The sequence below is a fragment of the Eulemur rufifrons genome, chromosome 8, assembly GCF_041146395.1.
Source record: "Eulemur rufifrons isolate Redbay chromosome 8, OSU_ERuf_1, whole genome shotgun sequence".
NCBI classification, from domain to species: Eukaryota; Metazoa; Chordata; class Mammalia; order Primates; family Lemuridae; genus Eulemur; species Eulemur rufifrons.
In genome coordinates this window covers 94605677-94624390 of record NC_090990.1, presented here as the reverse complement: position 1 = coordinate 94624390, position 18714 = coordinate 94605677, and the positions used below count along the sequence as shown (strand labels likewise).

The following is an 18714-nucleotide window of genomic DNA, read 5'->3' as shown; positions in this document are numbered from 1 at the left end:
AATGATTTTTCTAAGATCTTCCAATTAATTCATTGCAATTCTGAGACAAGCATTAAGGACACCTGACTTCCAGTGTTGTGGTGCCATTTAATGACTTGGGTTACCATTACTTTTGTATAGCTACAGCAAGTATTTCTAGGGACACATGAAACAGGAGTGATTAACTGAAGTCAGAGGAAACTGTTCTGAGGATCCTTTGAAAATTCCTGTGTACAGGACTTAGGTCTCTCCATTCTTCAAGAGGCTGTGCCCACAGTGTGGCTTTCCTAAGAGCATCTGGGGCATATTCCTGCTTTTGCATTTCTACTGGTTGTTCTTGTTCTTCATGCAGAAGATGAGATTGGATAGGGCAGTGTGGACCTACAGTCTAGCAGGGACTTTGCCTAGTACCCATTCTAGTTCTGGAGATTCATACCGGAAGGTATTCTTCATTTAAAAAAAAAGAAGGATGCCTGGGGAATGGACACGCTTGAAGTTCTGACTGGGGGGGATGGGGTGGGGGAGGGGAGGGGTGCACACCTACATGATGAGTGTGATGTGCACTGTCTAGGGAATGGACACAATTGAAGCTCAGACTCGGGGGGGATGGGGAGACATGGGCAATGTATATAGCCTGATCTTTTGTACCCCCATAATGAGCTGAAAAACAAACAAAAAATAAAAATAAAAAAAATAAATAAATAAAAAAAATAAAAAAAAGAAGGAAAGAATTTGCAGGATGAAGATGATTTCCTTGCCTCTGCCAAATAAATGGTTCAGGTTGTGAATAATGAAGCTTCGTTATTTAATTTTTGGTAAATGGGACCTGGTTATATGACACACATACACACACAAAACTTAATAGGAAGAGTAAAATAAAATCTTGACCGTCATGAAGTTGAGAAGAGTAGATATAAGTCTGAATTTCCCCTCTTTCTGCTTTAAATAATTTTATGAGAAAAAAGTATACTGAAGATTCTTAAGGGAAATCAAATTAAAATTTTAATTTATTTGAATATTTAAAGTAGGATTAACACAAATAAATTTGACAATAGTTTTAGCAATACATGTTTTTAAGAATGTACCTGTAAATGTGTTTACTGTGATATGCAATAATATGTGTTATGCAATTTAGAAGAAAATGTCCTTCTTTGGCTTTTAAATCAATTTCTAATAAATTTAAAGTTTATTTAGTTCAAAGGGTTTTTTTTTGGTTTGGTCTGACATGGTGAAGAAGTTAATCAGTGATAGCCTCTACTATATCCATCAGTGTAGAAGGCAAGATTCAGCTAAATGAGAATTAGAACTGGTAGAAATATGTGTAGCAAGCCAGTAATTACTATGATTCATCCATAGGTTATCAATACTTGGTCTGACTGGACTTTACATGAGATGTTGCAATGTATTTCTTAGCATAAAAATGTCCTATTTCAATATTACTTAAATTTATTCAGGATATTGAAGCTCATTTCTTAGCAGCATCACAGAATCTGGCCCTTAATAGTCTATCTTGTTTCTAAAAAGGAGATTATAAGAATTTACACTGTTAATCAATCAATAACGCTTTTAAAATTAAAAACAAAATGTGAATAGACTTGGAACTTTGACTCTTAAATTGATCCAGCCTTCAAAAGGAAAACGCTGTTTTCCTTTTACGTAAGTCTTTCTTACAGACTAATAAATGTTTGTTTTATAAACGAGACACCACATTTTATAGTGCAGTGGCACTAAAGGGAGAATATTTTGCAGCTGTGGAATTTTTTTTGTTGTTGTTGTTGTTCTTTTTTCTTTTTCCAAAGCACAATGCTTGGTGGGAGAGTTGTCTGGAGGCAGAATGATCAGAAGCAGGGACTGGCCAGCTGTTCATTCAAGTCTGTGTTAAATCATCTGATACGCCTGTAGGGGAGATGTGTCAATTGATTAATGGGCCAGAGTATTGATTTTATGTTTTCAGATTGCTAAAAGAGGAGATTAAGCTTCCAGATACAAGCAGTTCCACAAGTCTCTATTTTCAGATAGGCATGTAATTAAAGTAACCACATAGTTCACTGAGGTTAACGTTCCGTGCTGTGATGCAAGCCTCTCTGGTGTTTAAAAGCAGTTTGGAGCCGTTGTATAAGTACCACTGGACTTGGAGGCAACTGACCTAAATTCTGTTCCTTCTGCTAACAGTGGATTAAATGATGAGGCTTATTTTAAAGAATGTTGAAAACTAGTAATTTCAACAAGAGGAGATGAATTAAATATATTATGAAACATCAAGATAATTGAAATACTGTGCCACCATTCTCAATGCATGTCAAAGATGATTATGATACATTGTGCAAAAACAGTTTACCAAACAGAATTACAGTGTAATCCTTTTTTTTCTTGTAAAGGAAGATACCCTCCCCTCAAAACACCAAATATCACATTGTGTGTGTGTGTGTGCATTTAGTCTAAAAATTGCATATTTTTTTGCCTATGAAATAATTTAAATATTATGTATTCAGATACCTGAAGATAGCTTGCTCAGACATAAAGTTGGAACACTGTATTTGGTGACTCCTGTGAGTTTCATTTATCTTTACTGTCTTTATTGGTAGTGTTGAGTATTTATTTTCAGAACTATTGTAATATATCTTTTTCTGTGGGAAGAAATGCATATTTGACTACAGGTGGTTTTCATTTTTTTAGTATGAGGCACGTGGATTGACAGCCTTTGAAACTTTAATACTGTAAAATGTGCAGGTGCTTTCATTGTTTATAGAAATGCCTAATCCTTGTTTGAAATTTATGAAATACTGTGCCATCTGTAAGCCTCTCTAAATTCCATAGATTAGTTAGCCTTTAAAGTAAGGTTGTCTTTTATCTAACTTTTAGTATAAACTCTTCAATCTGGGAACCTTCTCTTTTATTTGCTTGTTCAGTGTTCTATATACTTCAGCCCTCTAGTATTAATTATGGACACTGGCATTCTCAGTAACAATGACGATCACTAAAATTAAAAGTAGACTGAACAATGCAGCATTGTCCCGAGAATAGTTTGAAATTAGTAAATAATCAATCCATTTTGGCTTTGTCACTGCTTTCTGTGTGTGTGTGTTTAAGCATTACTGAAGAATGGAATAGTTACTCTGCAGGGAAATTTTTATAGGTGATGGTTATATAAGATCAGCATTCTTGTAAAGTTTCAGTTAAAAAAGAAAAAAAGCATGCCTTTTTGATATCTCATGTAACATGTCTTTTCTTGTGGTTTCTGATTTGAAGGTTGTTGACAGTATTTGGTGTTGGGAGATCACTTGGTTGGCTTTGGTATATCTCTGTTTCTAGGAAATGTAGTGTCAGGGTGGGAATTCTATTGTTTTTTTGAAAAGAAATCAATATTAAATTATTTAACTTTATTTACTGGTTTCAGTAAGAGTTATTGAATAGCCCACAGTAGAATGCTTATTTTTAAAAGTCTATTAAAAATATATAGAAGTCAATAATTCAGCCAACTGCATACTTCCACAAACCAATTTAATATTATTATTTGGTATGTTTTATGGACTTAATTTTGCTACCTTTCTCTTTTCCCCAAAGAAATTAGACTAATGTTGTAACAGTGGGCTCCATAACGTAGTTTAGAAGATATAAAAAAATTTTTTTTCTCAGTAAGCTTTTATTACACTAGATATTGTGGGTATTAAACAAAAGAGTAATATTAGACATGGTTTTGGCTTCCCAGGTATAAAATCTAGGTGGAGAGAGAGCAGTAACATTCATGAAATGATTGAGACCATTACAGTGTTACAGTGTATCTTCCAAATTATAAGGATATAAGATGCGCAGAGAAAATAAAAATCAGAGTGGGGGAGAATAATTGGAGTTTGGCGAGACCTTAGAATTAGCTTAGTGGAGGAGATGGCATTCCAAATGGGAATAAACAGTATGAACAAAGGAACAAATTAGGTATGTGTACATTATGGAGTAGCCTTCAATGATAAGATTGGTGGATGTGGCTTGAATAGTTGTAGAGTTAAAGTAGAAGGTATGGTTAGGTAGAGGGTGGAAGAACTTAAAAGGTGGGTAGCAAGGATGTATGACTGGCTTGTTTTTGTAAAGGAGTAATGTCATAAAAATGTTGCTTTGGGGAAGTTATCTTAGAAATGATAGACAAGATGAGATGCAAGATAATTAAAATGGTTAAGAGTCTATTGCAGTAATCTAAGGATGAGTTAATGAGTGCCTGTATTAGGAGAGTGGCAGAGGGAATAGAGAGAAAAGAATAACTGAGACACATTTTCACCAGAAGAAACTTGGTTTAGCATATACTCACATAGTGAGTGAATAAGGGATTGCAAGAAGGAGTGAATATAGAGAATAAAAGAAAAATAGTAGTTAATGGACATTTCTTCCTGTGTATCCTATGAGATACTTACTATAGATAGTAGATAGATATTCTAAAATCTAGGTAGAGGGAGATAATGAGTTCATTTTGCACATACTGAATTTGAAGTGGTAATGACTCTGCAAGTAGAAGTGGCCTTGGAAGTAATTGGGTATGTGGTTCTGGAGCATAGTCAATTAGGGCCAGTGATGTACAGATGTACGTATACATACATACATATTAAAGGTACTTTCTGAAGGAGTTTCTAAAGGGAAAATTGGAAGACCAATAAATAAGCCTTAGTTAGAAAACAACAGAAGAAATTATTTAACATTTAGGTTTCAGAAAGCCTTATTTAATCATTTGATTTTAACTTATTTGGTTTGAGCAGTATTTTTTAAAACCTCTTTTGAAGCAACGAGTAATAACCTATGTTTTGAAAAATTGTTGTTTAAAAATAATTGTAAAAATCACTATATTCTGATCTATTTTGATCCAATTCTAAAATCAGAATATTCTAGTTCATTGTAACTTTTTCTAGATTGCCGTGCTAAGGAGACAGCAACGTATGATAAAAAATCGAGAGTCTGCTTGTCAATCCCGCAAGAAGAAGAAAGAATATATGCTAGGGTTAGAGGCAAGGTTAAAGGCTGCCCTTTCAGAGAATGAGCAACTGAAGAGAGAAAATGGGTCACTGAAGCGACAACTAGATGAAGTTGTATTAGAGGTGAGTGGTAGAGCTGGGATGAGATGGGTTAAAGTATTTCATTTTTTGGATAAATAAATTGAGAAACTTTTACATTTTCAATTAAATTGTGTAAAACAATAGTGCTAGGAAAAGGAGAGTACAGTAAGTTCTAAAATATTTGCAGTAAACATAAAGGTTTTTTTTTTTTTTTTTTTGAGACAGAGTGTCGCTTTGTTGCCCTGGCTAGAGTGAGTGCCGTGGCATCAGCCTAGCTCACAGCAACCTCAAACTCCTGGGCTTAAGCGATCCTACTGCCTCAGCCTCCCAAGTAGCTGGGACTACAGGCATGCGCCACCATGCCCAGCTAATTTTTTCTATATATATTTTAGTTGTCCATATAATTTGTTTCTATTTTTAGTAGAGACAGGGTCTAGCTCTTGCTCAGGCTGGTCTCGAACTCCTGACCTTGAGCGATCCACCCACCTCGGCCTCCCAGAGTGCTAGGATTACAGGCGTGAGCCACCGCGCCCGGCCCAACATAAAGGTTTTGAAAGAGGACCTTTTAAATTATACCTCCCAATCTGCATGTAAAAGTTGTCCCCTTTTCCTGGGTTTCTCCTCACTCATTGCCTTAGAACCTTCTTTTCTGACTAAAAGAATCACATTGAAGCTCCAGGTCTTCCCTTAAAAATATATATATATGTATATATATACACACACATATATATGTATGTTTTTTAACCTTTCTCAGTTCCCCTGACCACTATTATGTTTTTTGCATTCTGTTGCTGGTCCCAAGAAGATTAATCTTCTCCTCTGTTCTCTTCATGAAATCTATGCTTCTAGAGTTTCCCACTGCAATGCTGTCCTGAACCACTTAGATGTCTACTGAGTGGGGCTTTTTACACTGTTGTTTCTGTTTTGCCCCGAGATAGAAATATGGGAATACTCCAATGTGTTACTGAAAACAATGATTTAAAAGACAGGGAGACTATCAAAATTATTTGGGGATCCATAAAAATATAAAATTGTTGAACTCTTTCCTTTTGGGTGAAGAGGCAACTTAGCAGAGTGACTGCTGTGGTTTTTCTCTTCTGCTTCTTTCCTTTTTTCTCTCTGCTAGAAAAGAGAACTTAGAAGACTCTGCCCTTGTCTTTTGAAAAGTATTATTTTGTCACCTTTGAGGTTTTTTCTTTCTTTTTCTTATTTTTTTCTTTTAATTGGAAAAGATATTTATATAACTGGTGAAGAGAAAAATTCTTATCTTAGGTGTTGCTTTTTATCAGATTGATGTGTAGTTTAATTGTATTTAATGTGGTCATTTCCTTTAGAACCAGAGGCTTAAAGTTCCTAGTCCAAAGCGAAGAGTTGTCTGTGTGATGATAGTATTGGCATTTGTAATACTGAACTATGCACCCATGAGGTAAGTGTATAGATATTTGTTTTAGATACTAACGCTAAAGATTTAAATTTTCATTATTTGTTATTATTTAGCTCTAGTGATAAGATAGAGAAAAACTGAGTTGTTTTGAAAAAAAATCAGCATCATAGATGTGTAAAGAGTAATTAGACCGGAGCCATGCCTTCAGACATCTGATCCAGCTGGAAAAAGAGACATATAAAAGGATGACTATGGTATAATGTGATAAATGTAATAATAGCAGTATGAACAAAATATTAAAAGAATATAAATGACAGTATGAGTTCCTTGAGATGAATGTTCTTGTCATACTGATAGGTGCTCAATGCATTTTTTTGTTGAATGATGGAGTGATAGATAAGGGAAATCCCTACAGAGGAAGCTGAACCTTGAATTATGATACCAGTTTGCCCTGTGGAAAGTAGGTGAAAGGCATGCTAAGCAGAAGGAACAGCATGTTTACAGGCATAATTATGAAATGGCATGACATTTTCAGAAAAGTGAAAAGTTTAGTGTATCTTATATATGTGGGGAGTGTGCCTAAGGCTAGATATATGGCTAGAGGTATAGATAGAGCCAGATAATGAAGGGCCTAGAATATTATTATATAAATGAGGTATTCCTAGTTTTTAGGTGGAGGTAACATAATCAGCTTTCCATGTTAGGAAGATGACTTTTAGGATTGTATTGAGAATGAACTGGACTAAGGAGAGACTAGTCCAGAGCAAGCATTAGGAGACTGTTGAGATATTTCAGGTAATAGATGAGAGTCTGAACTTAGACTATGGTAAAGGGTTTCTGTAACCATTTGATTCTGTATAGTTAGTTTCTAAAAAGCACAGAACTATGCAGAATAAAAAGTGAAAGACTTCTAGCCCACCGTCCTCTCAGCCACTTCCCTTCTACCAATCCACTCTTTTCTTTGTAAATATTTTTTTCCAGATTTTCAAACATATATTTGAAGACAATTAGTTATCTTCCTTTATTTTTCTTCCTTTTCTTTTCCTGGTTCTACCCTCCCTCAGGCTTAACATCCTAATTTCTTCACCTGTTTGTCATATGATTTAGTTTTCATATCTTCTCATTGCCCTAGTTACCCTCTTCTGAACACTTACTCATTCACTTCCTTCAAATGGTGCTGCTTCAGTATTCCAGGCTTTGTGCTTGTCACTTTTTATCAATGTACGTGTTAGGATGTGATGTACATATCTGAACACATTTCCTCAGATATATTCTGACCTGTATAGAATGTAGTGAAAATCTTACTTCTTGAGAGCTCTTTTTTTCATGCAGCCTAAGATTGTGTTAGCTCTTTTAAGAGCTATCTTATTAACTAAAATCTCTGTGTCTTTTTCACATGTTTGTTGGCCAAGCTAGATCACTCCCATTTTATTTCTGTATAGTTGGTTTCTAAAAAATAAATATAGGATCTTGTATTCACCTTTTGTTATTTGATATTAGCAAAACTCATCATAGCATTTGATGTATCCCATCAAGGAATCCAAAAGACCTATCTATTTGCCTTTTAATTAGTATACTAAGGCAATTCAGTGAGAAGAAGCCATAATTCTGAGTTGACTTATTTTTGAAAGTTCACACTATACTAGACATGTTACATAGAACATACGGAAGAGATACCTGGAGTAAGCATTTGAATTATTAAAAATTCTTTTTACCACTTTCCTCATTATGTATAACTGTTGACATTTTGCCCATATTCTTCATATTAAAGTTATTTTGACATCAATTTTTGTGTTTGTGGAATGGGACTATCTCTTGATTAATAAAAGAGAAAAGAAACATGCTAATCTAAACTTTGTCCTCCTGACTTAGGAACTTGAAAATAATAAAATCCCATGAATAAACTGAATTAGATTACTATATAGTGAATACAGAGTTACCAGCAATGCTTAAAATGAAGCATTTTGTACTAAGGTTTCCTAGTGCCATCGAAGACTGCATTGCTGCAGGCCATTGGGTAGAGCTTTTCCAGGTACACTCATTTCTACTTGTCCAGTGTTTATATATGGGCTTTTTCCACTTACTTTTCTCACATGACTTTCTTTCACAGCCACTGAGGAAAATAGAGCCATAGGTTTTCATTATTATCTTAAATTAAAATACTAGCTTTTAAAGGTGACCATTAGTAGCTCTACCGTGAAGATTCTAACTTTTATCATTACAGAAGTTGGTCCTTCGCCTCCTTTTCCTTTTTAATGTATCTTTACCTTTTTGTTTATTTTTAATTACCAGAGTAATAGATGAATGAATATATGTTCTTTGTAAAAATTTCAGGAAGTATAGAACTATGCAGAATAAAAAGTGAAAGCCTTCCAGCCACTTTCCTCTCAGCCATTTCCTTTCCCCTAACCTACCCTTCTTTATATTTTTTCCCAGATTTTCAAACATATATTACTTTACTAATTTAGTCAGAATATATTTATTGAATATTTACTGAGTATTAGATATAATGCAAAGCTAAGAATATAATGATGAAGAAAACTAACCTGGTCCCTGCTCTCATGGAATTTATAGTATTATGTAGGTGATGTATATTAATCAAAACGATTACACAAATAAATGCAAACCTGTTAACAATGTCAGGTGCCATGAAGGAAATGTACATAGTATCATAGGAACATATAATTGGTTCATTTAACCTAGTTAGGAAAGTAAGGCAAAGTTTCTCTGGGAAAGGGGTGATTATCTTAAGTTCTAAAAGAAGATTAAGAATTATTTAGGTAAGATATAGGAAGAGCATTTTATAAAGAGTATATAGGATGTATACACACATTTGTGTTTGTGTCTATATGTATATAGTTTTAAAATTTGATGTTACATAAAAGGAATTATATGCATATTATTTAAAGTGTTTTTTTCACTTTAAAATATGTTATTAACATCATTCTAATTTAATATCTACATAGTTTTCTACAGTATGGATATACTATAATTTTGCAGTTCTCAAACTTTAGATCTTGGAAGGATTCCAAAGAACTTTTGATTATGTGGCTTATATCTACTGATATTTATTATATTAGAAATTAAATATATTTTTAAAAATATTAATTCATTTAAAAATAATCTATTACTTTACATGTTAACATACTTAACATTTTAATGAAAAATAATTATAGTTTTCAAACCTCCAAAAATTTAGTGGCATAGAGAAGACTGGCATTATTTTACACATTTGTAAAAATCTTTGATGTCTGACTTAATAAAAGTTAGCAGGATTCTCATGTATCTGTTTCTTCATGTAGTCTGTTGTGATATATTGTTTGAGTTGAAATAAATGAAGAATATTCAGACTCACATAGGTAATTGGAACAGGGACCAGCTGACCCTTTGAAAGAGATTTGGGATCCCCATGGTTCTTTGAACTGCTTAGAACCCCAGTGTGCACTTGTAGAATGGCTGCTATCATTTACTCTGTGAATGGGCATTTAGGGTATTTCCAGTTATTTATTAATATGCATGTATATATGTATATAAAATGTATTTCCACGTATCTGTGTGTGTATGTGTGTGTGGGGGGGTGTGTGGGGGTGTGGTGCATGGTTAGAATCTACACTGGATTTAGAGGGCATGAATATCTGAAATTGTGATAGATTCTGCCAAGTTGTCTTCCAAAAGGACTGTACAAGTTTACACTCCCACCAGCAAGTGAAAGGAGTATCCATTTCTCCACACATCTCTTAACATTGGGTATTGCAATTTTTTAAAAAAATATTTGTCTGTCTTCTGGATCAAAAATGTTATGGTTACTCCTGCCACACCAGCCTCTGTGTTCTTCCTCAAATACATTGAGCATGCTCCCACTTTGGGGTCATTTGTCCTTTCTACTGCCTGCAGTGCTCTTCTTCTAGATTCTTCTGTCAGGCGTTAGCCCAGATGCCACCTCAGTGGGGCTTTCATGGACTACCTTCTCTCAGTGGCCACCCCTGCTCCTGCCACTGCACTCCTTATCCTCTTTCTTCCTGTACTTTTCTACATGGCACCTCTCACCCTCTGGTATACTAGGTATACTATGTAATTTATTTTATTTTATTTATTTGCTGGCATGAATTTGTATCCCTTTTGTTTTCCAGTGCTTAGAACAGTGCCTGGCACATAGTAGTCACTCAGTAAATATTTGTGATATGAATGAATGAGTGTTCCCCCCACCGATTAATATTAAGGGTTTTTTTAAATATCTTTAGTGAGTTGTATTTCCATTTTAAAAAAAATTACTTGCAGTTTCAACCAGAAAATCCTTTTTCATATGAGTAGTGTTATAAATGCACTTACAATTATTAAACGTGTATCTAGTATTTATTGACAACTAACAGACTTGCCATACGCTGTATATATTTACTAATTCCTACTTTTGTAACTTTATGTACGTCATTTTAACCTGAAAGAACTTCCATTTCTCTTTCAACTTATCTTTTTAATTTTATTTATGATTCCAAGAAGTTCTCCACACTGAATTTCTTGGTATTGCTTTATTCAACTGCTTTTCATCAATTATGCAATTTGGCGCATTTTCTTCCACTTACTGAAGTCTTGCTTTTTGCTATTATTAAATTTTTTCTCCTTTAGAGATAGTACAGTATTTATCCCAGAACATAATACATTTATATAAGTTCATTCACTAATTCTTAGAAACTGTGTGTCCTTTTAGATCCTCATTTCTTATTGAGGCTATATGAAGTATTCATTTATTTATTCAGTCAGACATACAGCAAATGTTTATAGAGTACCTAATGTTTGCTCAGGTACTGAGCAAGAAGCCAGGGAAGCAAGTATGAGTAAAAGTACAGTCTAGTAAAAGAAGCAGATATATAAACAACTGGAGTATGAGAAAGAATTATATAGATGTCATCACATAAACATATAGGGATTAAAAAAAGGAAAACCTTTTTCTTTACACAGCACTTTTTTTTTTTTTTTTTTTTTTGAGACAGAGTCTCACTCTGTTGCCCAGGCTAGAGTGCTGTGGCGTCAGCCTAGCTCACAGCAACCTCAAACTCCTGGCTCAAGCGATCCTCCTGCCTCAGCCTCCCGAGTAGCTGGGACTACAGGCATGTGCCACTATGCCCGACTAATTTTTTCTATATATATTTTTAGTTGGCCAGATAATTTCTTTCTATTTTTAGTACAGACAGGGTCTCGTTCTTGCTCAGGCTGGTCTCGAACTTCTGACCTCCAGCAATCCTCCCGCCTCTGCCTCCCAGAGTGCTAGGATTACAGGTGTGAGCTACCGCGCCCGGCCTACACAACACTTCTGACACCAAATGTATGGATTTTCCACACCGAGCTATTCTCCAATTCTCTGGAAATCAACTGGGTGTCCTACAATTTAACTCAATTCTGACACTAACTACCTGGAGTTAGCACAGCCTCCACAGGTTAAGGGCTCAATCCCATAAGATTATCTCCCCTTCAGTTGCAAGTCCCAGGTTGTGACCTGTAACTTCTGACAAACTGGCTATAAATTGGAAGTTCCCAAGACCCCCTCTTGAGGTTTGATACTTTTGCTAGGATAGCTCACAAAACTCAGGAAGGTATTGCACCATGGCAGTGGCTCAGGCCTATAATCCTAGTGCTTTGAAAGGCCAAAGCCAGAGGATAGCTTGAGCCTAGGAGTTCAAGAGCAGCCTGGACAACATAGCAAGAACCAATCTCTACCAAAAAAAGAAAAAGAAAAGAAACTCTCAGGAAAACACTCTACTTAATATTACTGGTTTATTATAAAGGATACGTAAGTCGAGCCAAATGGAAGAGATGCACAGGGTAGGGTATGGGGGAGGGGTGTAGAGCTTTCATGATCTTTCCAGGTGCCTCACCCTCTCAGCACCTCCTTGTATTTGCTAGCCTGCAAGCTCTTCAAACCCCATTGTTTAGGGTTTTTATGAAGGCTTCATTATGTAGGCGTGATTGAATAAACCATTGGCCATTGGTGATTGAACTCAATCTCCAGCCCTTCCTTCTCCCCTCCCTAGAGGTTGGGGGATGGGGCTTTGTGCAGTAGTATTCAATGAATGAATAAAGAGGATTAGATTATGCTGCAGGAAGTAAGCATGGGGTTGGGGGAGACATCTTGTTGTGGAAGCCCTCATGAGTCAATTAAAATTTAGGGGGGGAAAACTGGAACAAAAAATAAAAAATTTTTAAACAAATTAATGATCTTCACAGCAGGTAAAGTGAAGGGATGGGTATGGGGATGGATGTCATTTCCATGGTAGATTGATCCATTATGAAAGGAGGAGATGATGGGCCCCATTTTATCAAGAAAAGGTTTGAGTTCAAAAAGGAATTAGATGGACAGTACAGGAGAAAGTTTAAATACTCGAAAATCTGAGGATCAACCAGCTGAGATCTGGGTCTTTCTGTGTGTGAAGCTTTAGGAACAGAAAGCCAAGAAGTAGTGGGAATATTAGGAACTATTCAAATTAAAAAACATGTTAAAAGGCTTAAATTGAAGAAGAACAACAAGGAGAAGAGCTGGAACGAATGAAGAAATATAGAAATATCTGAACAAATTGGACTATCTCCAGACATTAAGAAAGAAATAAGAAACTGGCTGTGAAACTCATAGAAACCAATACAAAATTTGGCATGAAAAGTGAAATTTCAAAACCCAGAGAATAATAATGATTTTAGACTGAAACTTGTCACTGAACCAAATATTGGGACTTGAAATGTTCCATCATATATATTATGCAGAAGCATGATATGATTGGTCCCATCATTTCTGGAGTGTGGGAGTCTGCCCAAGGAGCAGGAACTTCCCAGTTGAACCTTATTATTACCACCTGGAAGATACTGAACAACTTCCTCATCTATGATTTTGTGTACCTAGAAACCTCAAACATGCATTACTATGTTTTAATTTATACAGACAGAAACTGCACAGGCTTTTGAAAAACAGATTGTGAGCTCTATCTGAACTTTTCTCAGGTACCATAAAATTAAGTTTGGACAGAAAAATAGACATTTGAATCAGAGATTTCCAAAGTATTTTTTTTTTTTTTTTTTTTTTGAGACAGAGTCTCACTCTGTTGCCCAGGCTAGAGTGAGTGCCGTGGCGTCAGCCTAGCTCACAGCAACCTCAAACTCCTGGGCTCAAGCGATCCTCCTGTCTCAGCCTCCCGAGTAGCTGGGACTACAGGCATGCGCCACCATGCCCGGCTAATTTTTTCTATATATATTTTTAGCTGTCCATATAATTTCTTTCTATTTTTAGTAGAGATGGGGTCTCGCTCTTGCTCAGGCTGGTCTCGAACTCCTGAGCTCAAACAATCCGCCCACCTCGGCCTCCCAGAGAGCTAGGATTACAGGCGTGAGCCACCGCGCCCGGCCCAAAGTATTTTTAATATAGGAATCTAAGCTCTTTTAGAATAGATCACATTACCATAATGAAGTTATTAATGCCATTTCAGATGTTCAAAATAAGATTGAACTTTTATGTCTTATTAACATGGACCCAAGTAAAAAAAAATAAATAAGTAAACACAAATTTGCCAAATATAGATATGCCTTAAACATTTCCTAAAGGCATTTTAGTGATGAAATATAAATACATCTTACATCTAAAGTAAGAGGGTTTTGTCAAAGGTAATGTGCAGCAAAACTGACTAATTTGAAGAGTTTTGGGTTACTAAATAATCATCACACCAAAAAAGAAAATAAACTAAACAGGCTTAAAGGGTTAATTTTTCTGACTTTATTGATGTTTTGTGGATGGTAAAGAAGGCATCTAGCTGTTTTTCACAAAGGATTCAAGGAGCTGGCCCACTCTGGGTGGTCTATAAAAATAGTAACTCTAGGCAGCCGGGAATGGCTAAACAGAACAAATGTGAATTGGTAGGAAACCCTCTTCTTACTACTCATTGGGTTAATTCTGTGATTATTAGTCATATTTTATAGTTGAAGAACCTGAAATTTAATCCAGGTCTCTTTTAAAAGATTATCTCATTACAAATTCTGCCTTTTCTACTGTACCATAAAGGTTTTTTTTCCTATCATTGTTCAAGAAACCTTAAGGACTTCTGTTTTTGGAAGTGTGGTGGACTAAAGGTATAGAGAAACTCATTGCAGTTCAGCACACCAGAAAATGGTGGATTAGAAAATAAATCAAAACTCTTTTATTTCATGGCTCAACTGGAGACTAAGTAAGGACTTATCAGAGGCCAGAAATATTAAGATAACATGAATCCATAATGGTAAGCTAGCATTGGAATTGATGCTCGTTCTGGATTGAGTTCCTTATCCTTGTGGCCTAGAGTCGGAGGATAGGAAAGAAAGCTCTGGACCCAAAATGAGGTGGGACGTCATAACTGAGGACCCCTTTCCCCCTACTCAGATAAAGCCAGAATTTCCTAAGAATGACATTCTTGGTTGCTAAAAAGAGGAAAAAAAAAATGTGTTGCCATACCACCATACTGTTGGTGGGTACCTATCTTGGTTTTGGCTTTGAGTAGAGTGGAAATAAAAAGTATTTTCTAATAGTTCTTTACCTTAGGCCCCTAATTCATGTAGATTTGAGCCTAAATTTATACTACTGATATAACCACCCCCGCCCAAAAAAAACCAAAAACAAGCCAAAAATTTTGTTTAGGTGGCTCTGTGTTGGCCGTACGTCCAGGCACCTGGCAGAAGCAAATGCAAATTCTTCTCTGAGGAAGATATTTAAACATCCATCCTAAAACAATTGCTGCAGGTAGAGATCCACTTGAACACGAGCACACATCATCCCCTTCTCCTCCCCCACATCATTAAACACACCAGGAAACAAGCCAGCATAAACAAGAATTAGAGGCAACAAACTACAGAATCAGACTCTGAGAGACTATAGCTACCTGAATTATTAGATAGAAAATGTAAAATAAATATGTTAAACAAAAGAAGGAATTAGAGTATGGTAAAGGAAAAAAAGACCATCAGAATCAACCAGGATATTAAAAAAAACTGGAAATTTACTAATTAATAAGTTAAAATTAGAAAAATAATAACTACGTTAAAACAACAAAATAGGAAGAAAGAAATAGTGAATGAGAAGTTAGAAGGAATCATACAGAATGTAACACAGGGAAACAGAGAGGTAGAAAACATGAGAGATGTTAAGAGATACGAAGTTACACCACCATAATCAAATAATAAAAGTAACATCATAGTAATAAGACATATTGACATCTATACCTCCTGATGGGATGCACTGAAAAGGGTACAATATCATTTCTATGCTAGTTTTGCCAAAAAATGCATAACCTGAATTTTACCATGAAGAAACACCAGATAAACCTGAATGAAGAACATTCTAAAAAACAAAGAGCCTATAATCTTAAAAAATGAAAGTCAAAGCAAGAAAGGCTGAGGAACTTTCTGAGATTAGAGGAGACTAAGGAGACATAGGCAAGGAAATGTAATGTGTGATTCTGGACCAGTAAAATGACATTAGTAGGACAATTAGTGAAATATGAATAAGGACTGTAAATAGTTAATTTAAATAAGATCTGTAGATCAAAGTTGATTTCCTGTTTTGCTTATTGTGCCATTGTTATTTAAAAATGTTAACATTTGGGGAAGCTGGAAAAAGCTTATATATAACCTCAGTGCTATTTTCGCCACTGTTTTGCAAGTCTGAAATTATTTCATAAAGAGAAGTTGAAATTTTTGTTAAACTAAAACAAATTAATTAAAAAAGAGAGACAGATAAGAGCATAGAATAGAGAGACAAGGTGCAGCATACATCAAAATGAAATTCCAAAAAGACATAATAGAGAAAATGAGGGAAGGTAATATTTGAAGAGATAATAAACTGAGAATTTACTAGAATTGATGAAAGACAATCCTCAGATTTGACAGACTTGGGAAAAAGAAGTCCAGGAAAAATTGGTGATTCTCTCAATTAGTGGTTTTCAACTTTGGCTGTGTATCATAATCACTATGGAGTCTTAAAAAGATTAACTGAGCCCTACCTAAAGACCTGTAGAATCTGGTAGGATGAGTCAAAAGCATTTGTTTATAAACAAACATTTTCCCCAGGTAATTCTGAAGTATGGCCGGGGTTGAAAACTATTGCGTATGGTTTTGTTATTTCTTTCTTCCTGTATGCTAGCCTTTATGGAAATTATAAAAACACGTATTCATTAGATTAGAAGATAATGTATATATTTGGGGAGTTTTGTTAAATCTCTAGACAGACACCTTTATATTTATAAGTTTGTCGTACATACTTAAGAAAATGTGTGAACCTCTGTTTTGGACAGAATAGGGGCCACAGCAATAACCCTGTGAGGGGAACTTCTTCCTGGCATAGGACTGAAGTTTATAGATTCCTTTGTTATGTTTTCCCCTTTTTATTTTAAAGGTCACTATGTATTTTTTCTGCAAATAATAAACTAACATCCCAAGGAGGTTTAAAATACACTTTGTATAGGTCTTAAAAAATTAACAAGTGTTTGAATTTGACAGTTGAATTTGACAGAATTTTTTCATTTTTGTTCTGGGTTAGATGCTGTGCCCTCAGTAGATCTGGAATCTTTGTAGTTTGAGATGTCAGACTTGGATGAGGAGGGGAAAACATACTACTAATGGGCCAGCTACTCTGTGGTTTTCTTATGAGTCTGCTTTAAGGAAAAGGTAACCACAGAGCATATGGCATTGAGTTTGAGTCCTCTGGAACTGGTTAGAAATAAAATGTTTCTATTTCAGCATTCTCTAAGTTTGTCAGCTTTTCATTATTTTACAGGAAGAATCCTAGCTTCTTATCCTAAGATGAGCTTGTCTGCAAATCTGGTTCCAATTTTTGTTTCTGTTCAATTGTTGAGCACATTTTGCTGTGTGATATCACAATTGGCTGTAGGTTAAAAGTTACTGTATAACTTAAATGTCAGAATTCAAACCACCAAGTATACATGGTTTTGTTCAGCCAGATTTGTAAATGAAATCTAATTTGAGTTCTTGGCTACAAGTACTTTCCACATTTATCAAAATGACATATAAACTGAAGAAATACAGTACATCTAGGTACCAGGTGTTATTGAATCCGGGATTGCAGAGGGGTAGCAAACCCAAGGGCAGTCCTTTACCCAAATAGTCTAATTTATTCATGTTTGTCAAAAAAGTGTCTGCATAAAGTAATTGGTTCTCTTTTCTTGTAGCCTCTGTAGATTTCATTCTTTGTTGAAAAAAAAAAATGGCTTAGTGTCTATCAAGTGCAGAGCTGGGTTTTGAGGGCATGGATTTTTCTATTGATGATTTTCTCTAGTTTTGGCTTTCATGTGAGTTGTATATAGGAAGGCATATAAGGAGTTTCCCGGTGGCTTTATCATCTCTCGCTTGGCTACCTTCCCCCACAGACTTCATTGTTACAGTGAAGGGAAGGGCAGTTGAAATAAAAAAACCTACATCCCTTGCTAACTTCCCTTTTTACTTTGAGTAAGTCACTGTATGTCACTTTCAAAGGTAAAAGGAGATAATGTGGTAACTTCTGATGCTTTCTATCTTGTGAGAGGGTATTAGTGAGAAAGCAGACCAGATGAAAAAACGACTGTCAGAGTTTGAGTACTTTGAGATTTTCTTCACACCACTTCTTAAAACAAGGATGGTTTGTCTGATATAGCTTTCTCAATCACTGTTTTCAGTACTTAGTATATCCAGGTAGAATCATGCTGTGTAAGCGCTGCAAAACATAAATGATAAAGGAAAAAACACTTTAACTTTGTAATAAGTGAAGCTCTAGCCTAATATTAAGGGAATATAGGATAACTTTGAAACTTCTGAATGTATGAAAGTGCATATGTAGTTATTATACATTGCTTAGGCCTCTAAGCAATTTGCTAGTAATGCTTTTTTTGTCTCCAGATTGGAGCTGTTTTATCACCTCAGTAAACATTTGAAACATATACTTTAAGGGTCATTCTACAAATTTTTCTTAATTGATTTATGGCTGATATCAGCATGAACTATGGGTATGTGCTGTGCATTTAGACTTTTTGGTGTCTGTGTGTTCTGAACATAAACTGGCGTTAATATGTGCACGATCAATTTATCACAGTCCATGGCCTCTGAGGAGCTTTAGATATTATATACCTTATATGACTTTCTGTCTCAGGCCTTTTACCAGAATTCTCAATAAAACAGTATTACTTGCTTTCATTTTTTCTTCTCCCCTTTTTTTTGTAAATTAGAAAGTGAAAGATAAATGGAAATAAGGCAGTTGGAAGAAAAGAAGATGAATAAAAAACTGAAGATTATTAGTTCTAGGATAATCTAGGTTAGTTGGAT

General features: G+C 35.3%; 1 protein-coding gene across 1 annotated transcript in view; it reads left to right on the top strand.

Annotated features, from left to right (window-relative positions):
- Positions 1 to 18714, top strand: part of ATF6 (activating transcription factor 6) — a 204056-nt gene that overhangs the window by 37536 nt on the left and 147806 nt on the right. Inside the window, exons 8-9 of the mRNA XM_069480287.1 lie at positions 4872 to 5057; positions 6350 to 6441. Of these exons, the coding sequence (XP_069336388.1) occupies positions 4872 to 5057; positions 6350 to 6441 (278 nt within the window). The remainder of the gene's footprint in view (positions 1 to 4871; positions 5058 to 6349; positions 6442 to 18714) is intronic.